The 20,046-nt window shown below is 37.8% G+C and overlaps 7 protein-coding genes across 7 annotated transcripts; 3 read left to right on the forward strand and 4 right to left on the reverse strand.

The window, feature by feature from the left end:
• Positions 1-1,031: 1,031 nt before the first annotated feature.
• BDF20DRAFT_856113 (uncharacterized protein) lies at positions 1,032-4,810 on the forward strand. The gene is made up of 6 exons (XM_053080286.1): positions 1,032-1,855; positions 1,929-2,953; positions 3,033-3,789; positions 3,848-4,072; positions 4,134-4,266; positions 4,403-4,810. The coding sequence occupies exons 1-6, from the start codon at positions 1,091-1,093 to the stop codon at positions 4,585-4,587; spliced, it is 3,090 nt and encodes a 1,029-aa protein (XP_052939871.1). The 5' UTR covers positions 1,032-1,090; the 3' UTR covers positions 4,588-4,810.
• BDF20DRAFT_856120 (RlpA-like double-psi beta-barrel-protein domain-containing protein-containing protein) lies at positions 4,811-6,219 on the forward strand. Its single transcript, XM_053080287.1, has 2 exons — positions 4,811-4,841; positions 4,943-6,219. The coding sequence occupies exon 2, from the start codon at positions 5,299-5,301 to the stop codon at positions 5,785-5,787; it is 489 nt and encodes a 162-aa protein (XP_052939872.1). The 5' UTR covers positions 4,811-4,841; positions 4,943-5,298; the 3' UTR covers positions 5,788-6,219.
• Positions 6,220-6,671: 452 nt separating this feature from the next.
• Positions 6,672-7,871, reverse strand: BDF20DRAFT_998923 (uncharacterized protein). The gene is made up of 5 exons (XM_053085472.1): positions 7,825-7,871; positions 7,516-7,790; positions 7,354-7,443; positions 7,193-7,285; positions 6,672-7,113 (listed from the first exon to the last, which is right to left on the reverse strand). Exons 2-5 carry the CDS (start codon positions 7,583-7,585, stop codon positions 6,842-6,844), a joined length of 525 nt encoding a protein of 174 aa, XP_052939873.1. The 5' UTR covers positions 7,586-7,790; positions 7,825-7,871; the 3' UTR covers positions 6,672-6,841.
• BDF20DRAFT_856128 (uncharacterized protein) lies at positions 7,583-7,871 on the reverse strand (the record flags this gene model as incomplete). The annotated part of the gene is made up of 2 exons (XM_053080288.1): positions 7,583-7,791; positions 7,826-7,871. A coding segment is annotated over one exon (155 nt), but the record flags the coding sequence as incomplete, so codon positions are not given.
• Positions 7,872-8,715: 844 nt separating this feature from the next.
• Positions 8,716-9,945, forward strand: BDF20DRAFT_833353 (uncharacterized protein; the record flags this gene model as incomplete). Its single annotated transcript, XM_053078633.1, has 4 exons — positions 8,716-8,718; positions 8,846-8,849; positions 9,283-9,588; positions 9,653-9,945. 4 exons carry the CDS (start codon positions 8,716-8,718, stop codon positions 9,943-9,945), a joined length of 606 nt encoding a protein of 201 aa, XP_052939875.1.
• Positions 9,946-11,285: 1,340 nt separating this feature from the next.
• BDF20DRAFT_910974 (chitin synthase) lies at positions 11,286-17,029 on the reverse strand (the record flags this gene model as incomplete). Its single annotated transcript, XM_053083766.1, has 5 exons — positions 11,286-11,771; positions 11,838-14,413; positions 14,483-14,588; positions 14,667-16,590; positions 16,695-17,029. The coding sequence occupies 5 exons, from the start codon at positions 17,027-17,029 to the stop codon at positions 11,286-11,288; spliced, it is 5,427 nt and encodes a 1,808-aa protein (XP_052939876.1).
• Positions 17,030-17,823: 794 nt separating this feature from the next.
• On the reverse strand, positions 17,824-20,043 carry BDF20DRAFT_953575 (uncharacterized protein). Its single transcript, XM_053084894.1, has 3 exons — positions 19,972-20,043; positions 18,283-19,893; positions 17,824-18,209 (listed from the first exon to the last, which is right to left on the reverse strand). Exons 1-3 carry the CDS (start codon positions 19,994-19,996, stop codon positions 17,896-17,898), a joined length of 1,950 nt encoding a protein of 649 aa, XP_052939877.1. The 5' UTR covers positions 19,997-20,043; the 3' UTR covers positions 17,824-17,895.
• Positions 20,044-20,046: the final 3 nt, after the last annotated feature.

Consider the following 20,046-nt stretch of genomic DNA (forward strand, 5'->3'; position numbering starts at 1 on the left):
CGAGAAAGTAGTATTAAAGCATACTCTTGCTTCTGATCAAATAATGGAAGAAGGTACTAAAATTGTATAAGTTAAAGAGGGTACTTCAATCCAGGGTAGTAATGTATGATATTATATCATCCGGCTTGCTTTTTTTTTTATTCTAGAGGAGGAGATTTGTAGGGTATGCAGAGGCGAAAGTACGCTTGAGGAGCCTCTATTTCATCCGTGCAAATGTTCTGGAAGTATTCGATACGTTCACCAGCAATGGTAATAGTTCTAGAAAAATATATAGTCGTATTTGCAGCTCAATCTTTGATGGATTTTACTGAAAGTATGTTTCCTATCTTTGTATGTGCACAGTTTGACGGATTGGCTGACCCACAGTAAGAAGAAGTAAGACATTACAATCTGACAAAAAACCTACAGAGCCATTGCTTAACAGAACATGTGGTATAGATATTGTGAATTATGTAACCATTACTTCAGTTTTACGCCCGTATATAAAGATGATATGCCTTCCAAGATACCCAAAAGCTTATTTCTACAACACCTAAGGAAGGTAATTTCTAGGTGGGCATTATGGTTACTGCGGCTTAGCCTGGTTTGCTTAGTATGGCTAGGGTTTGTTCCTTTCATAACGGTTTGGATATGGCGATTTTATTTTTGGAACGCAGGAACGACGTATAATATTTTTCATCGACTCATCACATACAATGCTAAATCGACAGATAGTGCAAATATTACGGCTGTAACCGATTTTGAAGAGAAGAGTACTCCGCTTTTAACAAGCATCATATACGATTGCATTGAAGGCTGGCTTATTACACTCTCAGTCATGATTGTATTTATTTCTGGATTTTTATTAAGAGAATGGATCATCCAGAATGTACCTATAGGAATACAAGATGATGATGCTTTAAACATAGAACATGAAGCGAACACAGCAGATAATTTAATAATGCCCCAGCGTGACGAAAATCAACAGGACCAACTACAGCCTGTACAGCCGCCTATTGCCAATAGTATGATTACTAACCAGCAGCAGCAGCAGCAGCAGCAGCAGCAGCAGCAGAAACAAACTGATGCTTTGAATAATAATGTCAATGGTATGGCTGAAACTTATTTATCAGAGCACGAAAGTGTTCAGAGAAGAGCAAATAGTAGACAGAAACCAGTTTTCCAGATAGAGCCATCTGATTATGAGAATATCCAAGCGATGTGGTCTTACGACAATATTGACCGGAGCAAGACTATCACTAACCATAATGCATATGAATCACATACATCTATATCACAGCAAGTTGAACGACATTTATTAGATATGGACCCAACCTTTGATGACGTTGAAGAAATTAATTTTGAGGATGACGACGAGGACTTTTTTAATAACAGCGTAGGAGAAGACAACCTACCACCATTCCGGCGGGATAGTATGGATGATATCATTAAGCGTATTCGGCGTGAGTCCCAAGCCAACGCAACTGCATCCACATCCGCAGCCATGAAGAGTATGGAATCGGATAGAAACCAATATCAGAAATACCAACGGCGGTCGAGGATTTTTCTCCACGACGATGATGAAACCGATGGAAGTACAGTCCATGGGCAAACAGACAGTTTGGACCAGAATAATCAATCAAATGCTGCTGAAAATGACAATAACAACAATGAAGAAATGGAACTCCAGCCTCCTGCAGCAGCAATAGCAGCTCCAAACGGACCAGACGATGCAATTGGTATATTGGAGGCAGTTGGCATGAGAGGACGATTTTACATATTATTCCAAAATTCAGGTCTAATGCTCCTGCTTATGAGTGTATGCTTAGGCGTTGGCGTTTGGCTTCCTTATATTCTTGGTGTTTTGTTTATCACAGTAAATACTTGCATTTCCGAAATACGATTGTGTTTGCTCTACAACTAATTCTTCTCCACATACCTATTATTAGATACGTCCTTGGACTGTACTTCATTTACTTTTTAGTCAATTGTATTCGTTTGCATATACATTTTCGAGCTATCTATATCATTATTGGATGAAAGTTTTCTCACAAGTGCAACCTATAGAACAACAACTACCAGATTGGTCACCGGTGATTGTCCGTGCAATTGTCATAACTTCCACTCAAATAGGAAATAATTTGTTTAGATTCTTCACAATCAACAAAGCTGACGATTACAAAGCATACTTGCTAAATAGCACTATTTCATCTACAGCACCAGAAATTTTGTTAATGGATCCCGCCTCTGTACATACACATAGACCTTCGTTATGGGACGATGTAATTACCGTCTGGAATTTCATTAGTCCGTTACTCCTATCTTTCTCTAAAGATTACGTGCGGATGCCAGCAGGCGATACTGTCTTCGATCGAGTAGGTTGTATCTCCACAGGCTATCTTATACTGTGCATCTTTGGATCGCTTTATCTGTCCCAGACACGGAGCGCTTATGCGCGAATAAGCCGTACGGCACGCACTGTGATTGAACAGTTGGGTATTTTCCTCAAGGTGTCTTTTTTCATGTTAATTGAAATTACAATTTTCCCCTTGTGCTGTGGTGTGCTGCTTGACTGCGTATCGCTGTCTCTTTTCTATACTATTGATGACCGAGCAGGGGCTGCTGGACATCTGTTGGCTATTCATCGAAGAATGACGTTTTTGAAAGAGAACTTGACTAGTTCCATGTTTATACACTGGGTAGTAGGCACTGGATTTATGTTTATTTTTACGAATATGGTGACGTTTTGTAGAGAAGTAGTACGGCCGGGCATCCTTTGGTTCATTCGTGACCCTAATGATCCTCAATTCAATCCAATCAAGGAGTTAGTAGAAAGACCGGTCTGGGCGCAGTTAAAGAAGATAGGTGCTAGCGCTGTCTTATATGGTTTCATCATTGAAGTTGGCGTAGGCGGTTTAGTAGCCGCCATAGGTGCCATATTTGAGGATATTTTACCTTTAAAATGGAGCTATACGTAAGTCTATTATTAGTAAACTGTGTAGAGGCAAATATCATAAATGTTTAACTAGACTTTCTCTCCATTAAAATTATAGACAACCATTGCTCATTATTCCATTTGATCTACTTATCGTTATGATAGTGATTCCATCTATGATTGGCTATTTTGATCCTAAAAAGCTCATCGAAAGCATTATGATTCAATGGACAACTTGGTTATGCCGTCGACTTCGATTAACCTCTTTCATGTTGGGTGATCGACCTACAGAAGAAGAAGGACATATTCATTACAAGACATGGCGTGCCTGGCTTATACAACGACCAAAATTGAAGTTTATTGACACGATTGGTGCGTTCGAGGAAACAGACGATGCTGTCTTTGTCAACACTGGCCAACTCGTCCGCGCCCCGAAGCATGATGGTGTTCGTTTTGTGCCCGGCCGTCGAATGCTCGTTCCAGTGGACCCTGTTTCATTCGAAGCACTGGACCCTTTGGAAAGAGAGTTAGGTCATCCTGCAGCCAAAAACAAGGAAGAGGAAGAAGCCAACACAACCATCATCTATCTGCCTCCTTATTTTAAATTCAGAATTACTGTTTTCATAGCAGTAATGTGGGTGTCTTGGAGTGCCCTATTATGCTATTTTTTCGTGGGCCCAATTGCAATAGGAAGATGGCTTTTTGTTTATATCGGTATTGTAGCTGAATCAGATCGAAAAATACATGATATTTATGCGTACTTCTTTGGCGTGAATGCAATCATCCTCATTGGATACTCAGTCAAGAAAGTCAAGCAATTTGTATTGTCAGATGATCTAGGCGGATCAGAAACTATATATAGGTGTATTCAATGGGTAACTTCGAAAAGGGAAGTTCTTATTTTACTTTTCACTGATGCATGTTATTCAATAGTTATTCAACTTCGCCGTTATATCGTTGTTACTGGGAGTTATTCTTCCCAGTTTATTGGGCATCGTCTTTCAACTGTATATAATTATACCATTGCAGAACTGGGGTGATCAAATACCCACATTAAATGTATTCTTTGTTTGGATGAATGGAATTGCTTGTCTCGCATTATTACATGGTCTACTATCAATAGCACCGGCAAACGGCTTAAGTACAGCTTTAAATAGAGTAAAGATGAATATCAGTGTGGCAGAGTTTTTATCACAAAACTAAAACAATTTTGCTCCAGTTTCAGGGGAACGGTGTCTCGCATCTCGAATTGAAAAAAGAATTCAAAGAACTGTTCGCACCAATCATACTTGTCTGTTTAGCAGCCATATTTTTACCGTACTCAATAGTGATTGCTAGAAACAAATGCTCAGGTAAGGCAAAATAAAAATTAAAAATAATGTAGTCAGGGTGCTGTCACATTGCCTTTTTTTGCACTTCCCATGTTCTAACTCAAACACATTGCTTAAACACTTTTGCTTCCTTGTTGCTATTTTTAAATCAAAATAGAACATGACATAGAAAGTCAGGTTAGATATGTACAGACCATCTACCCTTTGACGCTTATGTTATTTGTCAGTTTCTATATTGGTTATGGATTCTTTAAGCTCGGTAAAAGTTGGAGTCAAACCGTCAGGGAGGATCATTATTTGGTAGGAAGAATACTTCACGATTTTGAACAGCCGCAAATTTGATAGCTGCAAAGAATAGAGTGGCCAGCTTCTGGGATATGCTTGTCGATCATTTGATTACGTTTTCACGACGGTTATTCAGTCGTGCTTAATTTATGTATATAGTATATATAGAGTCAATATTGTACTAAACTAATTTGCTTATTAAATTTTTTGGAATAAAATGATTGCTGGGAAATTGGTTGGGCTTTTTTGTTCACCTACTACTGCAATATTCAAAACGGTCGTCTTTTGTACTTGCGCCAGCTGAAAGGGAGCTTGAAATTCAGCAGTAGCAGGATGTAGAGATAGGAAATTGCATTTGTGAGAAAAATGCAAAATACATGGTAAAACAAATACTACTAGAAACTATTCTAACATTCAACGAGTACTGTCTTGTATCGCTTCTAATTCATAAGGATGAATCAGCAGGGCGTGGTAGTTAGACCATATGTTCCTGTCGCTCTATTCCAGGGCCGAAGCAACTCATGTTAAAGAGAATCGGGTCCCTTTGTTTCATGTCAGCTTTTTGAGGAAATTGTTTCGTATTGGAGGACCTTGAAAAAGTTTGACTTGAACATTTTCTTTGCACCTCAATTTACGACACGCGATAAGTAGGCGTGTATGTATAAAAGAACAAGAATTTAATGTTCCATTAATTAAGTATTCTTTCTTTCTTCTACAGTCGAGTAGATCTGTTCCACTTCTAGTTCATAATCAGCATCGATCAGCAATATGTTTTCCATTTCTCGTAACATTATTACCGCTTTAATCGCCTTAGCTGTTTGTCTGTATGTATCAGCTGCACCTGCCGCTTCTACTACCAACGATATTGATCTCAAAACTGTGGAATCATTGATCAAACCAGCTATCAAAAATTTCAAAAAGAAACCTCACAAAAAATCTCACAAGAAAACGGGTACTTATACTGGCGATGGTACTTATTACAACCTAGGTCTGGGCTCTTGTGGCTGGGAAAACGACGATGATGATATGGCTGCTGCCATCAATCATGAGCAAATGAGAAATGGTGGTAACCCAAATAGAAACCCCAATTGTGGTCGTTCTATTACCGTACACGGACCAAATGGTAGCGTAAAAGTTAAGGTTGTTGATACATGCCCCGCCTGTGGACACGGTGATGTTGATTTGTCTCCAGCCGCTTTTGAAAAGATCGCTGACTTGGAAAATGGAAGAGTTCCTATCTCTTGGTCTTGGAACTGATCAACAAATACAAGTTCTCTGGTAGAAAACTCATTGATTTCTGTAAATGAAGAAGCTTGATGCTCTTCTCCGTTTATTTTCAGGCCGGCTCCTGTTAATACATAGCAATAAACCTTGCCAAGTCTTTTGATAAGACTTAACTATGTAAAATCTGTTCGCAATGCTGTTGTGTTTTTTTCGTTTGGGATATTGTAAACTTTTTCAGATTTTCTTGTAAGAAATGAAGCCTTCCTTCGTGTGCCGATCAATACATCATGCGAATTACATCTGTGTTGGGCTCGGTTTTGTAACTGCTAATAGTTAAGCAGGATCAAGCAAATTCTGGAAATACAATGCTAAAATCATTCTTGTAAAATCGTGGGGCTTGATTATTTTTTTGAATTTGAGCGCTAAAGAATATTGTCGATAAATGACGCTGTGCAAATTTTACAGCAACCCGTTTCTGTTTAATCGTAGTATATTTCTTAAAATCCTTTTAATGCCGTTTACGATTAAACATGATTTTTATTAAATAATTTTTAACCCAATGGGCACACAGATAAACTACATATCAGAAAATTGCCCGGGGCAGCTCGAGTTGAGAATAGAGCGAGGCATAGTGTCGGTCAGGGTGCCGTGGTGGGCGAAAAAGCATACTATCTAATGGGGGAGGGGGAGGGGGCTAAACTAAATCATTATAATTGGTAGGCTAAGACTTTGGGCGCGGTTCGGGATCTTACTTTAATGCCGCTTACAGTATTTTAACTAATATTTTAGATGAAATACTTTTTTTTTGGACGATTAATATTTTTATTTTAAACAAGTTGCAATTGTGTTGTAGACGAAAATATAAACCGTTCAAGCAATGATTCCAATTAAAAAAACTTGTCAGTAGTGCGAAATAAAAAAAAAAACGGTACTATTCCTCACCTGTAATGATCTAAATCCTTAAAAATATAAGGAAAACCGTGCTTATTACGGCGATACTTTTTTCTTCTTCGCTGGCTTGAAAACGTCAGGTCTTCTAGCTCCGGACCAAACTGCTTGGGATATAGTCATCATGTTGATAGCGGCGTTAATGTCTCTCTGTCATAGCTTTAGACATTGCTTCCAATGAAGAACGCCGGTACCCTTGAATCCAGGAGTATCCATAGAAACGAAGGCTGCATGTTTTAGAGGTTTTAAATTCATCGATTGTGACAACCATCAATTGACCTTTAGCTTCACGTTTCTTCAGAGTGGCAAAAAGTTTACCGACAACACCGCATCTTTGCCCTTTCAGCTTGACTACATCTTTTTCAAACATTCCAGCACCAAACACGATCAGTGGTACCCTTCTAGGGAATCCTGAGTACTTATCAGCCCTCCACTTCTTAACGCATCGATTTACGTCCTGGTTGCTTGCATTTGGTACAACACGCATTACCTTCATCTGGGCCTTCATTATTGTCTTTCCTTGCTTTCTTCTTTTCCTTCTTGATTTCAAAGTTCTGTTTGCTTTTTCTGCCTTTCGAACCAACTATAGGTACATTAAAGTCTCTTATTATCGATAAGTTTAACAACTTCAAAGCCACATGAGCTCCTTACCTTGATCTGCAGTTTCTGTCTTATACAATTCACATTTTAAGTATTGTTGGGTGTAATGATCCCCTTCACCGCAATCAATGCATGTTACATCTAACAGTACACGATGATTAATCTATACGTATATATATGATTAGGTAGATAGGCTTTCAAAAGGCAATTTACCATGAACAGCACTTGATTTTTTCTTTTCAAAAATTTGCTTTTTCTTTTCAAAAATTATTGTTTTGAACATGGGTCATAGTATGTATCATAAAACATGAAATAAAAGCGAAAGAGACAACATTTGAGTATAAGAAAGCAATATATTTTATAGTGCTTATCTTTGAAAGTCACCCATGAACGCACACAAAAACATTGACAACAGATAATATAACCATTCCATTCCGCTATGGTATCTGCTATACTATGACCCTCAGCCCTCTATCAATGGTTTGATGTCAATCAATTCAAAGTTGACCTTTCTTGGAACTCTTGTACAAAAAAGGCACCGACAAATATCCGGTTATTCGCGGAACACATCGTCATTTGATAAAAAAGTTGTCAAGCTTTTTGTAGTCTGTCCTATTGCAAGATAACATCAATAAAACCATTATTGGCGACTTTATTACTGATAGAGACTAATTTCTAGGGTTCGATTGTATGTCATCCTTAATGCTGCTTGAATATCACTGAGTAATTGAGTATCCAAATATCCAAAATACTATGGACTTTTCTAAAAATATTTTTTAATAAATCTAAAATTAAAATGTATACTGTCCATTAAAAATTGTAAATCGTCTAAAATATAAAGTAAAATACTGTATTGTTTCGCCACCACCGCCTACGACTCCCCACATCAGTCTGTGATCCCATATCCTATGTCCTCAACCGTCTTCCTACACATCCGATCAACAACCCATCCCAAATACAAAACTGGCATTTTGTATGGCCAGCACTTTGTCACATTTTGTTCGAACTCGACTACTTACACCACTCTCCTCTGTTAGGGCATCTATTGCTCGACTGGTTACCCTCTTCCCCTCCCACAATCCTTTAGTACATAATCCTTTTTACCCTTGAGCCCTAAGGGGTTTTTAGATTCTTTTCAGCCTTTGGAGCTGCCCCGGGCAATTTAGATAAGTTTAAATATCTCGTGTCCATTGGGCTTTAAAAAATTAATATTATGTAATAAAATCTTTCGTTTAAACGTATTGTTTCGCCAAAACTATTTGAAGCGGAGTTCATGAATAAAGACTGATCGGCGGAAAGGTACCGACGCCTCGCTTAATCAACTACTTATAAATTTAATTGCCCGGTCCTTGCATTTTTTCAATCAACTTGATTGTGTTTGGTCGGTTTGGTCCTCCAAAAAAAAGCATAAAAATGGTACTTTTCTGTAGTTTAAAAGCTTCTACAGTTTTATAACATATATAAGTATATATTTTTTGAATTATATTGAAATCTGTATATTCGTTTATATGTGAGAACGATAGTTCATTTTTCTTGCCTTAAGGCAGGTAAAAGCTATTTGATACACACTTTTTGAGATTGTAAAACACAAAATTTGAGATAAATTTTTTACTTTTTATAAAGTTTTTGAGATATCTTTTAACTTTTATGGTCTCAGATAAAGATTTTATTTTTAGATATTATTTTCTTTTTTCCTGCTTTTTCTTAAACTATTTCTGTTATTTTTCGGATAAACTTTATGCATTATGATACAAGCTGCAATTGAATAAACCAACCCACCACCATTTTAAACTCTCTTAAAGCATTACAAGAAACAATGATTACTATGTAATGTCTGTAGTAATGGAAAACTTCCTCTTCTAGGTTCTTAGAACAGCTGCGAAACTAATTTTACGTATAAGTATTCTGGCGGTCTTAATTTTCTTTTGAATCACTCAATTGCTCGATCAATGATAACAAATTAAACAACCATTGGGGAAGGAGAACTTCTGACTACATACTTTGATCCCATCCTTGCTAACATTTTGGCCAACTCAGATGAAAATGTACTTCTACGTTGGGCAAACGTCACTTGTGATGCAACCGGAGATAAGAGACCAGATGCAACTATCAGCAAGTTACGCAAATGTCTTTTGGACCAAGCCTTGGATTTGGCAAGGCAAAAAGTGGCTCAACCAACATGCGATAAATACATGCTTTGCCTCGACTTGACACGTTTGGCCACTTTTGCAAAAGATACGATTGACGAAAACAAGTTGAACGCATCTTTATCATTCCAAATACATGGTAAGCAAAGGAAAATGGAAGAAAGAATAAATATTTAAAGAACCCCTTTATTTTCTTGTAATAGGTTTTAGCGTTACTCTTATCTTCACCCGTTTACGACACGATGGCATCTATATCATGCAAGAAATAGCCCATATGACGTTTCCTCGATCGGTTGAAGAATTAGCTACTTTCATCAGCATGAAAAATTTGAAGATGCTGCTCAAAGTCACTGATGTATTTTGGCGATTATTCAAACCATGCGACAACGAAGAGCTGATTAAAGCAAATGGTCGTGCCACACATCCTTCGTTGCATTCATTGATTGATATATCCAAAGATCGACGTCGTTTATGTTCATTACGATTTGGATCATAATATCTTTTGGCTTCTTTTCCTTCATTATCCTCTCTATGTACTATCTCTCCCTCCCCTCCTTTCCCCTAAACTATGCATTATACTTGATAATTTGGATGAAATAAAGAAGAAATATTTACCATGTATTTGGAGTAGGCTAGGGCCATACAATGTCTCAAAAGTTAAAGAAAAAGAACGTGCCAAGTGACATGTGCTTTTTGCACCGTCAAAAAATATTCAAGCAATCATTGACGGAGTATCTACAAAAATTTTGAAGGTCATTCAGAAGAATATTATTGCATACATCATGTATTCTTGAGGACAATGTCTCTTCTTACAACAGCTGTTCTGGTTTCATTTTGCTTTTGTAAACAGACCAAAGCTGCTCGATGGGATATCGTTCAGGAGAACAAGGTGAAAGATACAAGCAGACGTTAACTGCGCCTCTTGATCTCTTTTTCAATATCACCATTTTTTTGTGGATAAGTACAATGTCAATCACAACATAGTGTCCCTTAAATTGCTCATATTTTTCAAAACATCCATCGTGTTGCACATAAAGTTGAAGTAATGTACTGCCTATCATAGTGCCACATCTACCTGGATTCTAGCAAGCAACCGTACAGATTCTTGACCTCCAACAGCTTATCATGTTTGACCAAAGACCGCTAAAGATGGTAATACAACAATGCTTTATTCATATAGCATGTTAGAAGCTGCCACAAATGTATCATTTTTGGTTTACATTAGAAAGGGAAGTATCAAAGTGATTGATGAGGTGAACTGCAAAAAAGATCCAGCGTTTTGTGCTAACACATGAAAGATCATAGCATGGCAGCGATTTAAATAAAAGGCAGAATTTCTGCTATCAAAAACTAATACTTCGCACAATATTACATGTGAACTATTCCGATCCCGTCAGCTTTCCGACATTATTTTTATTTATCGAAGTATTGAATATACGCAATTTGGGAAAATATAAACAAATAATGACTAACTGGTAGTTCTAGTTCTTTTGAGCATTCAAGACGCTGTCAGGGGGGTGATAGAAAGTATTTATACATACATAAGTTTTTATGGATTGCAAAAGATTAGTATGAATATGGTATACATACTTTATTTTAGCATACTATAGTAAGGAACATTTAACACTTTTTGCTTCTATAAATTAGGCTTAGAAATCAATGTATTATAATAAAGTTGGTCAAAATGTTTAGATAGATTCAATAAGTGGTATATTATACGATGTATGTACAAAGGAAGATTTTACAGAGATAAGCAATGAATTGTTAAAAATTCTGTCTACTTGTTTGGATGTCTTCCGCGGCCCTAACAGCTTTCAGTAAAGGCAATTACGTGGGTTAACCCGAAAATGTATGCTCGGAATTACGTCCGTTTTGGTAAGAATAGCTCGAATGATCGATCGTCATACCACTGTACACGGACCAAGTTGCATCTTCCACAAATGCGCCTTCGTGGGAGCAACCGTCGGTAGATGAGGAGAGTTGGGAGCAGCAGTGATGCGTTCGTCTTGGCACATGTGAATGATTATCATATTCATCTACTTCACATGAACACTCTGATTCTTGGCAAGGATATTTATCTTTATTTCGCCATTCTTCAGTAAGTGCTTGTTCATGCTCAGACCAGCGCTTCATTGTGATGCTTTCAGAATCGAAGACCCCTTCGTCAGCCCCCATAGCTTTCTTTTGGCCTTTCTCACCAACGACAATACGAGTGTTGCCCCACGAAAAATCGTCAAAATGCCAGAACGCATAGATAGGAATGTAGAAAGAGAAAACCGGGATTGCCAAGATATAGACTATCATCCAGCCTACATGCTCCCACTGTTTAAATTTAACTTAGAGAATGCTTTTACTATCAGACATGTTCATTTCCCAGTTTCTACTTACTTTTCGTCTCAATATAAAAATGAAGGCTTGTAAGCCATATACACCTGCAAGTGTAACAATCGACATAAGTGGAACCTGGTTTGTATTTGTGCAAAGTTGGTATATCAGATAGCCAAGATAGCAGACAACAGCAGGCATGACCAAGGTACTCAATAAATCCAACATTACCACGAAGCGCATCGAAAAGCAACAAAATCCGCAAAGTTGAGGTAGAAACATTAGCTCTCCAAGGTTATGAACAGTTGAATTGATCCATCTACGGCGTTGAGACAATAAAATAGGCCATTGGTCTGGAGCATTCGTCATACAAGCAGCGTCCGGTGTGAATTTTGTTTTATAATTTGGGAAATGTTTTAAGATTAGCGTGGTAAGGTATCGGTCCTCGCCCAAATGTAATAGGTTCTTCTTGTGGAGTGTATTGACGTTGTTCTCTGCATAATCAGATATTACCTCATTGGAGACCAACAGTGGCTGATTTCTTTTGGATGACCGAACCCGATACATGCAGAAGCATCCTGGTAGACAAGTAACTGAACCAAACAGAGATTCAAACGCCTTAGCTAGATGATGCGATATGTAGTATTCATATACTTGTATCATAGTAACCCAGGTATCCTTTTCATTGGATAACATAGTTTCGCCACATAAACCAACAATCTTCGAATCATTAACAAAGCATGCTACCATTTTGTTCAAAGAAGTAGGCAAGACTTCTGTGTCAGCATCCACCATGAGTACAAATTCGTAGAATTCCGGATTAACACCAATAACATTCTTTATTTGATGATGAATTTCAAGCTCCAACGGTGTCATTGGTGAATCAAAGTGGACCTTATTAAGGAAACGCATCAACACCATCTGTGAGTCTCTTTTACCCCGATTTCCGGGCTTCTGTCTTTCTTGCGCTGTGCCTACTTTTACAACAACCACAAAAGGTACGACATGTCCTGAGTATTCATAGAGGCCCGAATAAACTTTACCCATATTATGCTGCTTCTGTCCTTCCCCAAGGGATATAAATGACTTTGGCTCTGGATCAATGTTCGGGTCCACACCCAAAATGTCTAATACAATACGAGGAGTTGATCTATCATTGCCGCTTCCAACAATCATACCGTCTGCAATTAAGAACAATAGTTTGCGTTTATCGTCGTATTTGAGGACTGTTAATGAATTGATTGTCTTCCGCAACGATTCTTCACCTTCGGTATAGCAAGGGACTTGACAAATGATAAATTTGTCATGCTGCACTGATTTCGGTTGAGAACCTATCCGTAGCGCAGCCAGGAATTTAAACAATATAACACTACAGAGAAATCCTGTAATCAAAAGCAGCAAATATTCAGAGAGCAAGCACTGGAATGAGTTGCGAGTATCGACCATTCCAACGAAAAACAAGTTACGTAAGCATGTCAGCTGCCGTTCTCTCACCAATTTATCTAATGGTAAAGCGTCGAAATGAGCCGAGATATCTGTTCCAGCCAATTGTCGAAACAGTTCTGAGATTGAGTTATCCATAAAATCCAAGTCAATTTCAGTTGAAAGTACTTGTCCGTCAGCTACACGCGAAGAACGGCCTCCCATTAAATATGAAGTTAAATCGTAGACGTTGTTATGAATAATGGCCCATAGTCTCTGAGTGCTTATACCACCCATCTGTACCGGATTAACTGCTTGGTTCTTAATATCAATAGGATCATACCCCATGAAGCCAATACGATAGTTTCTTCTTAGATAAACCATTTGTTCATAATACCAGTCCGGTCGATAATCGTCACGAAAACTTCTGAAATCGTGGTAGGCTGCATTTGAATCAGTGATATTTATGTGCGCATCCAGTGTAACCTCTTTAGGTACAAAGCCGTTCACGCCATCACAAAGGGCTGAAACTTGAATAGGAAAGAGGTCACTGGCGTCTTGACCAGCGTACTGAAAGATAACACCCGTTGGAATCACTTCAGATGCCCAATGTCTCGGTGCAAAAGATGTTAGGTCAAATACTTCACCACGAATAGTCACATATGCGTTATCTCTATTACTTTTGGCTTGAAGTTCAGATTGAGTAAATAAATCCTGATGGGGGCAGACAAGCTGACCAAAAAAAGCGATAAACCAAATCATAGCAGCGCATATTAAAAAAATAAGGCCGCACAAGGTCACTTTTTCTCTCCAGGCCATTCTTATATCAGACCGCCGCATACCGCATAGATAATGCATAATGAAACTTGGTATCCACCACGTCGTTAGCCAAGTCAAAATGACCCATAGTTTTCGTGACCGACTCGTCTTTTCAGCCAAAGTTTGCTGCGTTTGGTGCTTCTGTGTCCCTTTCACATGGACAGTATTCTCGTCATTTAATAGTAAATGTGTTGGTTGCTGTTGGCGTTGACGTTGTTTGTTATCCGAAGTGCTTAATGAGTGAACAGTGCTGTCGCATTGATGTGAGCATATGGAGTTCAAGTCTTCCACATCGTATCCATTGTCATAATCCTCAGAACAAATTGAAGCAGCTTCCATCATTGATCCACTACCCGATAAATGTAAAAACATTTGGCTCATAGCTTCTGTATCTTCCTCTGTATAATTACCCATTAGTCTAATTAATCATGATTCTAATGTCATTAGTCAATATCGGATGTACATACCAAATGGAATTCCTTTGGCAATGCATCTTGCTCTTCTCTGTTCTCTTTTCTCAATTGCACGCAGTTGGTTTTCCAAGCAGTTCCAAGATAATTCGGTCAGATATACCTTTAGATTGTATTTTGAAACAATGAGTGATTTCTTAAATAGATGAAGATAAAAAATATGAATTTGTTTTCGACATACCTTTTCTTCGGATAGGGTCATCATGCTTTTATCCCATCCGTAAGTATCTTTCAATGCAGATAATTTAGCTTTCGGATCAGCATCCAAATCCACAGAAGTAGCATTGATCACATTTTCGTATCTATCGCAGAATTCCAGTATATCCAGGTCAATTGTGTACTCGTATTTTGCTCGCTTAATAATTGATAATATATCGAAAGTTTTGATCTGTGCTATCAATTTCTTTGCATCGCAAGAATTGGGTAATAGTAAATCATTTGATCGCAGGCAAACGACAAACCACGGCTTTGTGGAATGGAGCCTCAAAACGATATCGTTTACATGCTTGCTCATATCTTTTATTCCTGTAAAATATAAACATTCTTGTTGCTGATTTTTCTGCTGCTGTTGTTCGTCTAATACTACAGGTATCAGTGAAGAAGCAATATTTGCATCTGTAGTAGTAGTGCCTTTTTGCTGTTCGCTTACTGAGGTTACTATGCTTGATGACAACTGTTGGTTTATTACGGTAGTATCTTTCGCAGTAGCGGTAGTGATATTGTTTAATGAAGGAGGATTAACTTTGGTGGATTTTTGCTTGAATATTTTGGTGACAAGGCTGTTGGAAGGCAGTTCTGTCGTACTATGCGTTGGTGCAAACAAAGAGGTAAAATCAGTAGAAAGTGTGTCTATTCTACGGTTGAAAAATTCTGTAGCTGAATAAGTTATGGTGCCCGTAAAATGTTCGATGGCAAATAATGTTTCTTTTCCATTGGGCGATGACTTTGAACCAAAATGGCTACTTCCGTTATGCAGCTTCTCTAAAGTCTCCACCCAATGGGTATGGCGTTGCACTACAGGTATCGGGTCTTCATGAGAGAGGACGTTGACCAAGCTATTCTCAGAAGCATCTAATAACTGCACACAATTATCGTTGTATACAACAGTTGGTTGACTGGGAATCGGTATCTCTAAGCTAATATACACTTCTGTATTTCTTTCAAACAGGCTATGTAGCATGAAATTATGAATTCGTTCATTTGCGTATATAAAAGCGAATTGATCATAAGAAGCATTTTGTACAGCAGGTAATGTTCCTGGAAAGTCGACAATGCTAATGTAATTCTGACATTCTGATTTACATAATTTTTTGTTGATATTCTCAGTGATCCAGGTAAAGAGCAAACAATAAAGTGTTTCAGCAAGTGCATCTCGTTGGGCTGACGCTTGTTCTGCGTTTAGAAATATTGTCGTAAGATCACGCTTGATCAGTTTTGTTTGATACGTCAGACATATTTCTAAGGCTTTGACTTCGACTCCCAACAGTTCAGCAGCGATTTCTAATTCATTCGTATCTTTCACTGTAGCTGAATCTTGCGTGCTAGACGCATCGTCTACGAACTGAATACTTCCAAGGTGTATGATGGCTGCAATTATTTGTGCAATTTGGAATATTGTTTTTCTGCTCATACCTAGTGACTTTAGCAATAGCTTAAGCTCATAGTATTTTTCCTTATGCTCTAAAGCCAGTCCGGCTGCTAACCGCATAGCGTCTTTTGATGTAAACAGATACGGATATACAATGGAATCACTTAAATGTAGTAAAGCTTTCTCTTCAGCTGTTGCACCATGTAGCACATAGTAGAAAACATGATAATTTCGTTCATCGCCACTGAGGTGGGCAATTCTTGATTTTTCCAACAAGTAGTTCAAAAACTTCGCACCGATCATTCTACCTCTTTCATTGAATTGAACTTCGTAATGTTTTCCGAAACCGGATGCATTTTCATTGACTGTCGTCTTTGCATGTCCAAATGCCTCTACAATACCATATGCTTTTTGAACCATTTGTTGTATTTTGGATGGTTTTTTCGAGTTACTCAACGTCACTAAGTGATACAATATCCATTGATGCATTTCTGATTTTCCACTTCCACATAGGCCACTATTTTTCACAATTGATTAAAGAAGAATAAAAAGGAGCAATTAGCATATGCTATGAAGTTGCGGCTTTCATCTGGGAAATATGTTGCATATGTCATGAAATACCTTAAAATGATCGATTGATCGCTACCAGTACGTCTCATATGAAAATAGGCTTGGTTGACATGCTGAAATATATGGGCTGGCAATAATTCATCTTCCTTCTTTGATTTTGTATCTTTGTACTCCAAAAGATATTCTTCACTAGTTTCTTGAATTTCTGAGCGAGAATCCTTGTAGGGATTTATCATGACGAGGGTAGAGTGTCGAATGCGAGTGTATATTTGGTTTTTTAGAAAACGATCTCGAAGGATATTTGCTATTAATTCTTCTGACACGCCTTCTACATTGGTAAGGTCATCAGTATTAATACTATCTTTTATTGAGGCACTGATTGTCATTTTTTTGTATTATATGCGTGCGTAAAGATGTATGTGAGATGCTTTTTCCTTGTTCCTTGGAGCAATGCAAAATTTTTGGTCGAGTTGTAAACAATTATATTCAAATTTCAAGATAGAAGAAAAGAAAGTGAATCATCTCTTTTTTGCCTATAATTAGTGCGCAAATATATACTAAGTCTCCCTTCTCTTTCTATAAAAGTCGGTACGACTCCTTTTTGTATTTTGCAATCTACAAAATGAAGTTCGTCCCTGAATCTTGCTGTTTGACTCCCTTTCAATCAATCTGAATAGTCATTTATTTGTAGTATCTTTCTTGCAATCGTAGCAAAGTTCGAATTACCGAGAACGAAGTAGTAAAATACAACGACTAGCTTGCTGATGAAGAGTATATGGGCCTGGTTTTTATGCCGCCAATTTGAATGACTTGATGCAAAGTGTGCACAAAACGCAAGCAAGATCAAATAGACAAACGTTTACATAACGAATGACAATATTTGGTGAGCATCGATCTAGTATGCCACTCGCTATCTAGATCGTAGCCCTTCTTATTATCAGATATTGCAGTTCCACTGTATAAACTGTCATGATCAATGTCCCGAAATTGTGCGTAATTGCTGTCAATGCAACGGGAAGAATAAATCTCTCCCCAGTTTTCTTACCAGGTTTTTAAAGACTTAAATCTTTCCTTCTAATTAATTAAATAACGACTCAAGCAGCAATATTACACTACTAAACGCTATAAGCATAAATCTTTATAAATACACTCCAATTACGCAAAATTAGAAAAAGTTATAGTGCGAATCTCTTACAGGTGTTTATTAACTGCATTTTTTTGTATATTCTCAAATAAATTCTCAATGAGAACTTTAATTAGCAGCATTGCTTTCATTTATGTTTTTAGCTACAGTTGTTCGAACCACATCAAACATAAGCGCTTCAGCTGGTAACGGATAATTTTTGTACAATTCAAAAACATCAGGTGCCGAATCAGGAGGGGTAATTGTCAACAAAGAGTAAGGGGAAACGTCAGGCGAGACTTGGTGTTCTGCTGGAACCACTCTGCTCAACGCATGCATATGCTCACGAAGCTTCAGTTTCGCCTTTCTAGACAAAGATTCATTGGGTATATTGGCCAGATTGACGAGGCAATCAATAGATCGAACGATGATTTTCTCAGGAGCTAATTTATCATACCAAATGTACATAGAATTATCAAAATACTATTCCTTTTGGTTGCATTAACTTAGACTTACAGTAACAGTATACTCCTAAGGCTTCCATTTGCTTTGACAATTGCAGAGTCATTTCAGCTGCATGCATAACCATATTGATTGCTCTTTCTCGAATAATGGAATGGACATGTTCCAGATTCTTCGCTGGTTTAGGTTGAATGAGACATGCTTGAATAGACATTGTAACTCCATACACGTAAACAGCTGGAAGAATTTTACGGTAATCAATTGTTTGTTGGATAATATCTTTTGTTAGATTGTAGGGCTCTTTACAAATTTTGAATTCTTCCGGTAAGCTGTGCCACCAATCTAATACTAAATCCTCGTACCGTATAATATCCTCGAATGTAAGTGTTGCTGTATCGCCTGCTGATATATTTCTTGCTTGAACCATAACAATAAGAAAAGCAGGATTAAAGGCAAGCTTAAATAAAAGATTCATAATGACAATAAGATCTTTCAACTTTTGAGGCTCATCCGGCAAGATATCAAACGGACATATTCTTTTGGGAACCGGATTAAGGTTTTCTCCAAGCAAAAATTCAATGAGAGCCTTACAGCAGTGCACTAAGACACTGTTTCTATGAATGATAGCACTTCTCACTCTAGCTAAATACTTCGCTTCCTTATTCTCATTGTCATTGATATCATGAACATATTCTTGCTGTAAGTTGCAGCATAAGACGCTAGCTATAGATGCCCATTTTCTGCTTTCGTTTAAACGTAGAGTGGCAACCATAAAAATCTGCAATATATTGATAACAAGTACTGTTTCCAGAGCATGTTCTGGTTCATCGAACATTTCCAACAGCTTCTCCAAAGCCAATTTGAAAAAATGTTCACCGATGTATCTCCTTTCAAACATATTGTAAAAAATACTATGCCTGCAAGTTGAGATAGAAGCGGCTGCACAAACAGCCAATACAACAGGATCATCCATGGGGTCTTTTAAGCTAACATAATGTTTACGAAAACTAGGTTCATGTAATATGGGAATGGAGTCATTGAAGCAAGCGAAATAGTTGTTCACAAGTTGATCCATGACTAGGTGCGGTTGAACAAAGCGCAGAGAGTTGTTTCCCGAAAACCGCCCATTCTTAACAACAGAACTGGACGTTAGAATAGATTTATACGCCTGGGTTTGCTGCTGCTGTTGTAATGAGTTTACTTCGTGTCCTATACCGTATTTGGTTAACAACTGGATGGCCGTTTGTAAAAAACTGGGGTAAATTCTGTCAAAAGCCATTGATGTATTGTGGAACGTGTTTCCAAATGGTGATAGGTAACGAAAGAAGGCTTTCCCGTACAGCAAAAGCTCTTCCAGAGTTGAAATCTTTGATTTTAAGCGAAGCTGTCCATTTATCATTTCCAATTCCCAACAAGGCTCGTCATTCTGCCCTCTACCTGAGATGAGCTTTTGCTGCGATTTCAAGGTTAAATCCAGTGATGCTAACTGTTTCTCCAGCTGCTTTACTTGCTCATACAATGACTGTAAATGCATATCATTGTTATGTAGTTGCTCATCGTCTGAATCATGCTTTGGTATTATGCATTTTCGATTCTGTTCACGACATCGTTTACAAGTGTTTGCTTCCTCCAACTTTTCACATTTTCTTCGCCGTTGTTTACAAACTATAAATTGTAGTATAAGTATGATATCAGATACAGCTTGCTGACAGACTATTTCCTACAGTAACTTAAGTGCTTTACATAGACAGGGAATATTGCGAGCCATTTATGAAAGCGAGTTTCATAGTCAATACTTTAGAGGAAAGAGTCAGTAAA

This window comes from Mycotypha africana, assembly GCF_025528875.1.
Source record: "Mycotypha africana strain NRRL 2978 chromosome Unknown BDF20scaffold_2, whole genome shotgun sequence".
NCBI classification, from domain to species: Eukaryota; Fungi; Mucoromycota; class Mucoromycetes; order Mucorales; family Mycotyphaceae; genus Mycotypha; species Mycotypha africana.

Bases quoted from the DNA above. Each gene is read 5' to 3' on its own strand.
- BDF20DRAFT_856120 (XM_053080287.1), top strand. From the start codon at position 5,299: ATGTTTTCCATTTCTCGTAACATTATTACCGCTTTAATCGCCTTAGCT.
- BDF20DRAFT_856113 (XM_053080286.1), top strand. From the start codon at position 1,091: ATGGCTGAAACTTATTTATCAGAGCACGAAAGTGTTCAGAGAAGAGCA. The intron at 4,073-4,133 runs GTAAAGATGAAT...ATTTTGCTCCAG, and splicing joins TAAGTACAGCTTTAAATAGA to TTTCAGGGGAACGGTGTCTC. The intron at 4,267-4,402 runs GTAAGGCAAAAT...AAATCAAAATAG, and splicing joins TGCTAGAAACAAATGCTCAG to AACATGACATAGAAAGTCAG.
- BDF20DRAFT_953575 (XM_053084894.1), bottom strand. From the start codon at position 19,996: ATGGCTCGCAATATTCCCTGTCTAT. The intron at 19,894-19,971 runs GTAAAGCACTTA...TACAATTTATAG, and splicing joins TCGCAATATTCCCTGTCTAT to TTTGTAAACAACGGCGAAGA. The intron at 18,210-18,282 runs GTAAGTCTAAGT...ATGATAAATTAG, and splicing joins CTTAGGAGTATACTGTTACT to CTCCTGAGAAAATCATCGTT.
- BDF20DRAFT_998923 (XM_053085472.1), bottom strand. From the start codon at position 7,585: ATGTTCAAAACAATAATTTTTGAAAAGAAAAAGCAAATTTTTGAAAAG. The intron at 7,286-7,353 runs GTAAGGAGCTCA...ATGTACCTATAG, and splicing joins GACAGAAACTGCAGATCAAG to TTGGTTCGAAAGGCAGAAAA. The intron at 7,114-7,192 runs GTAATGCGTGTT...ATAAGTACTCAG, and splicing joins TAATGAAGGCCCAGATGAAG to GATTCCCTAGAAGGGTACCA.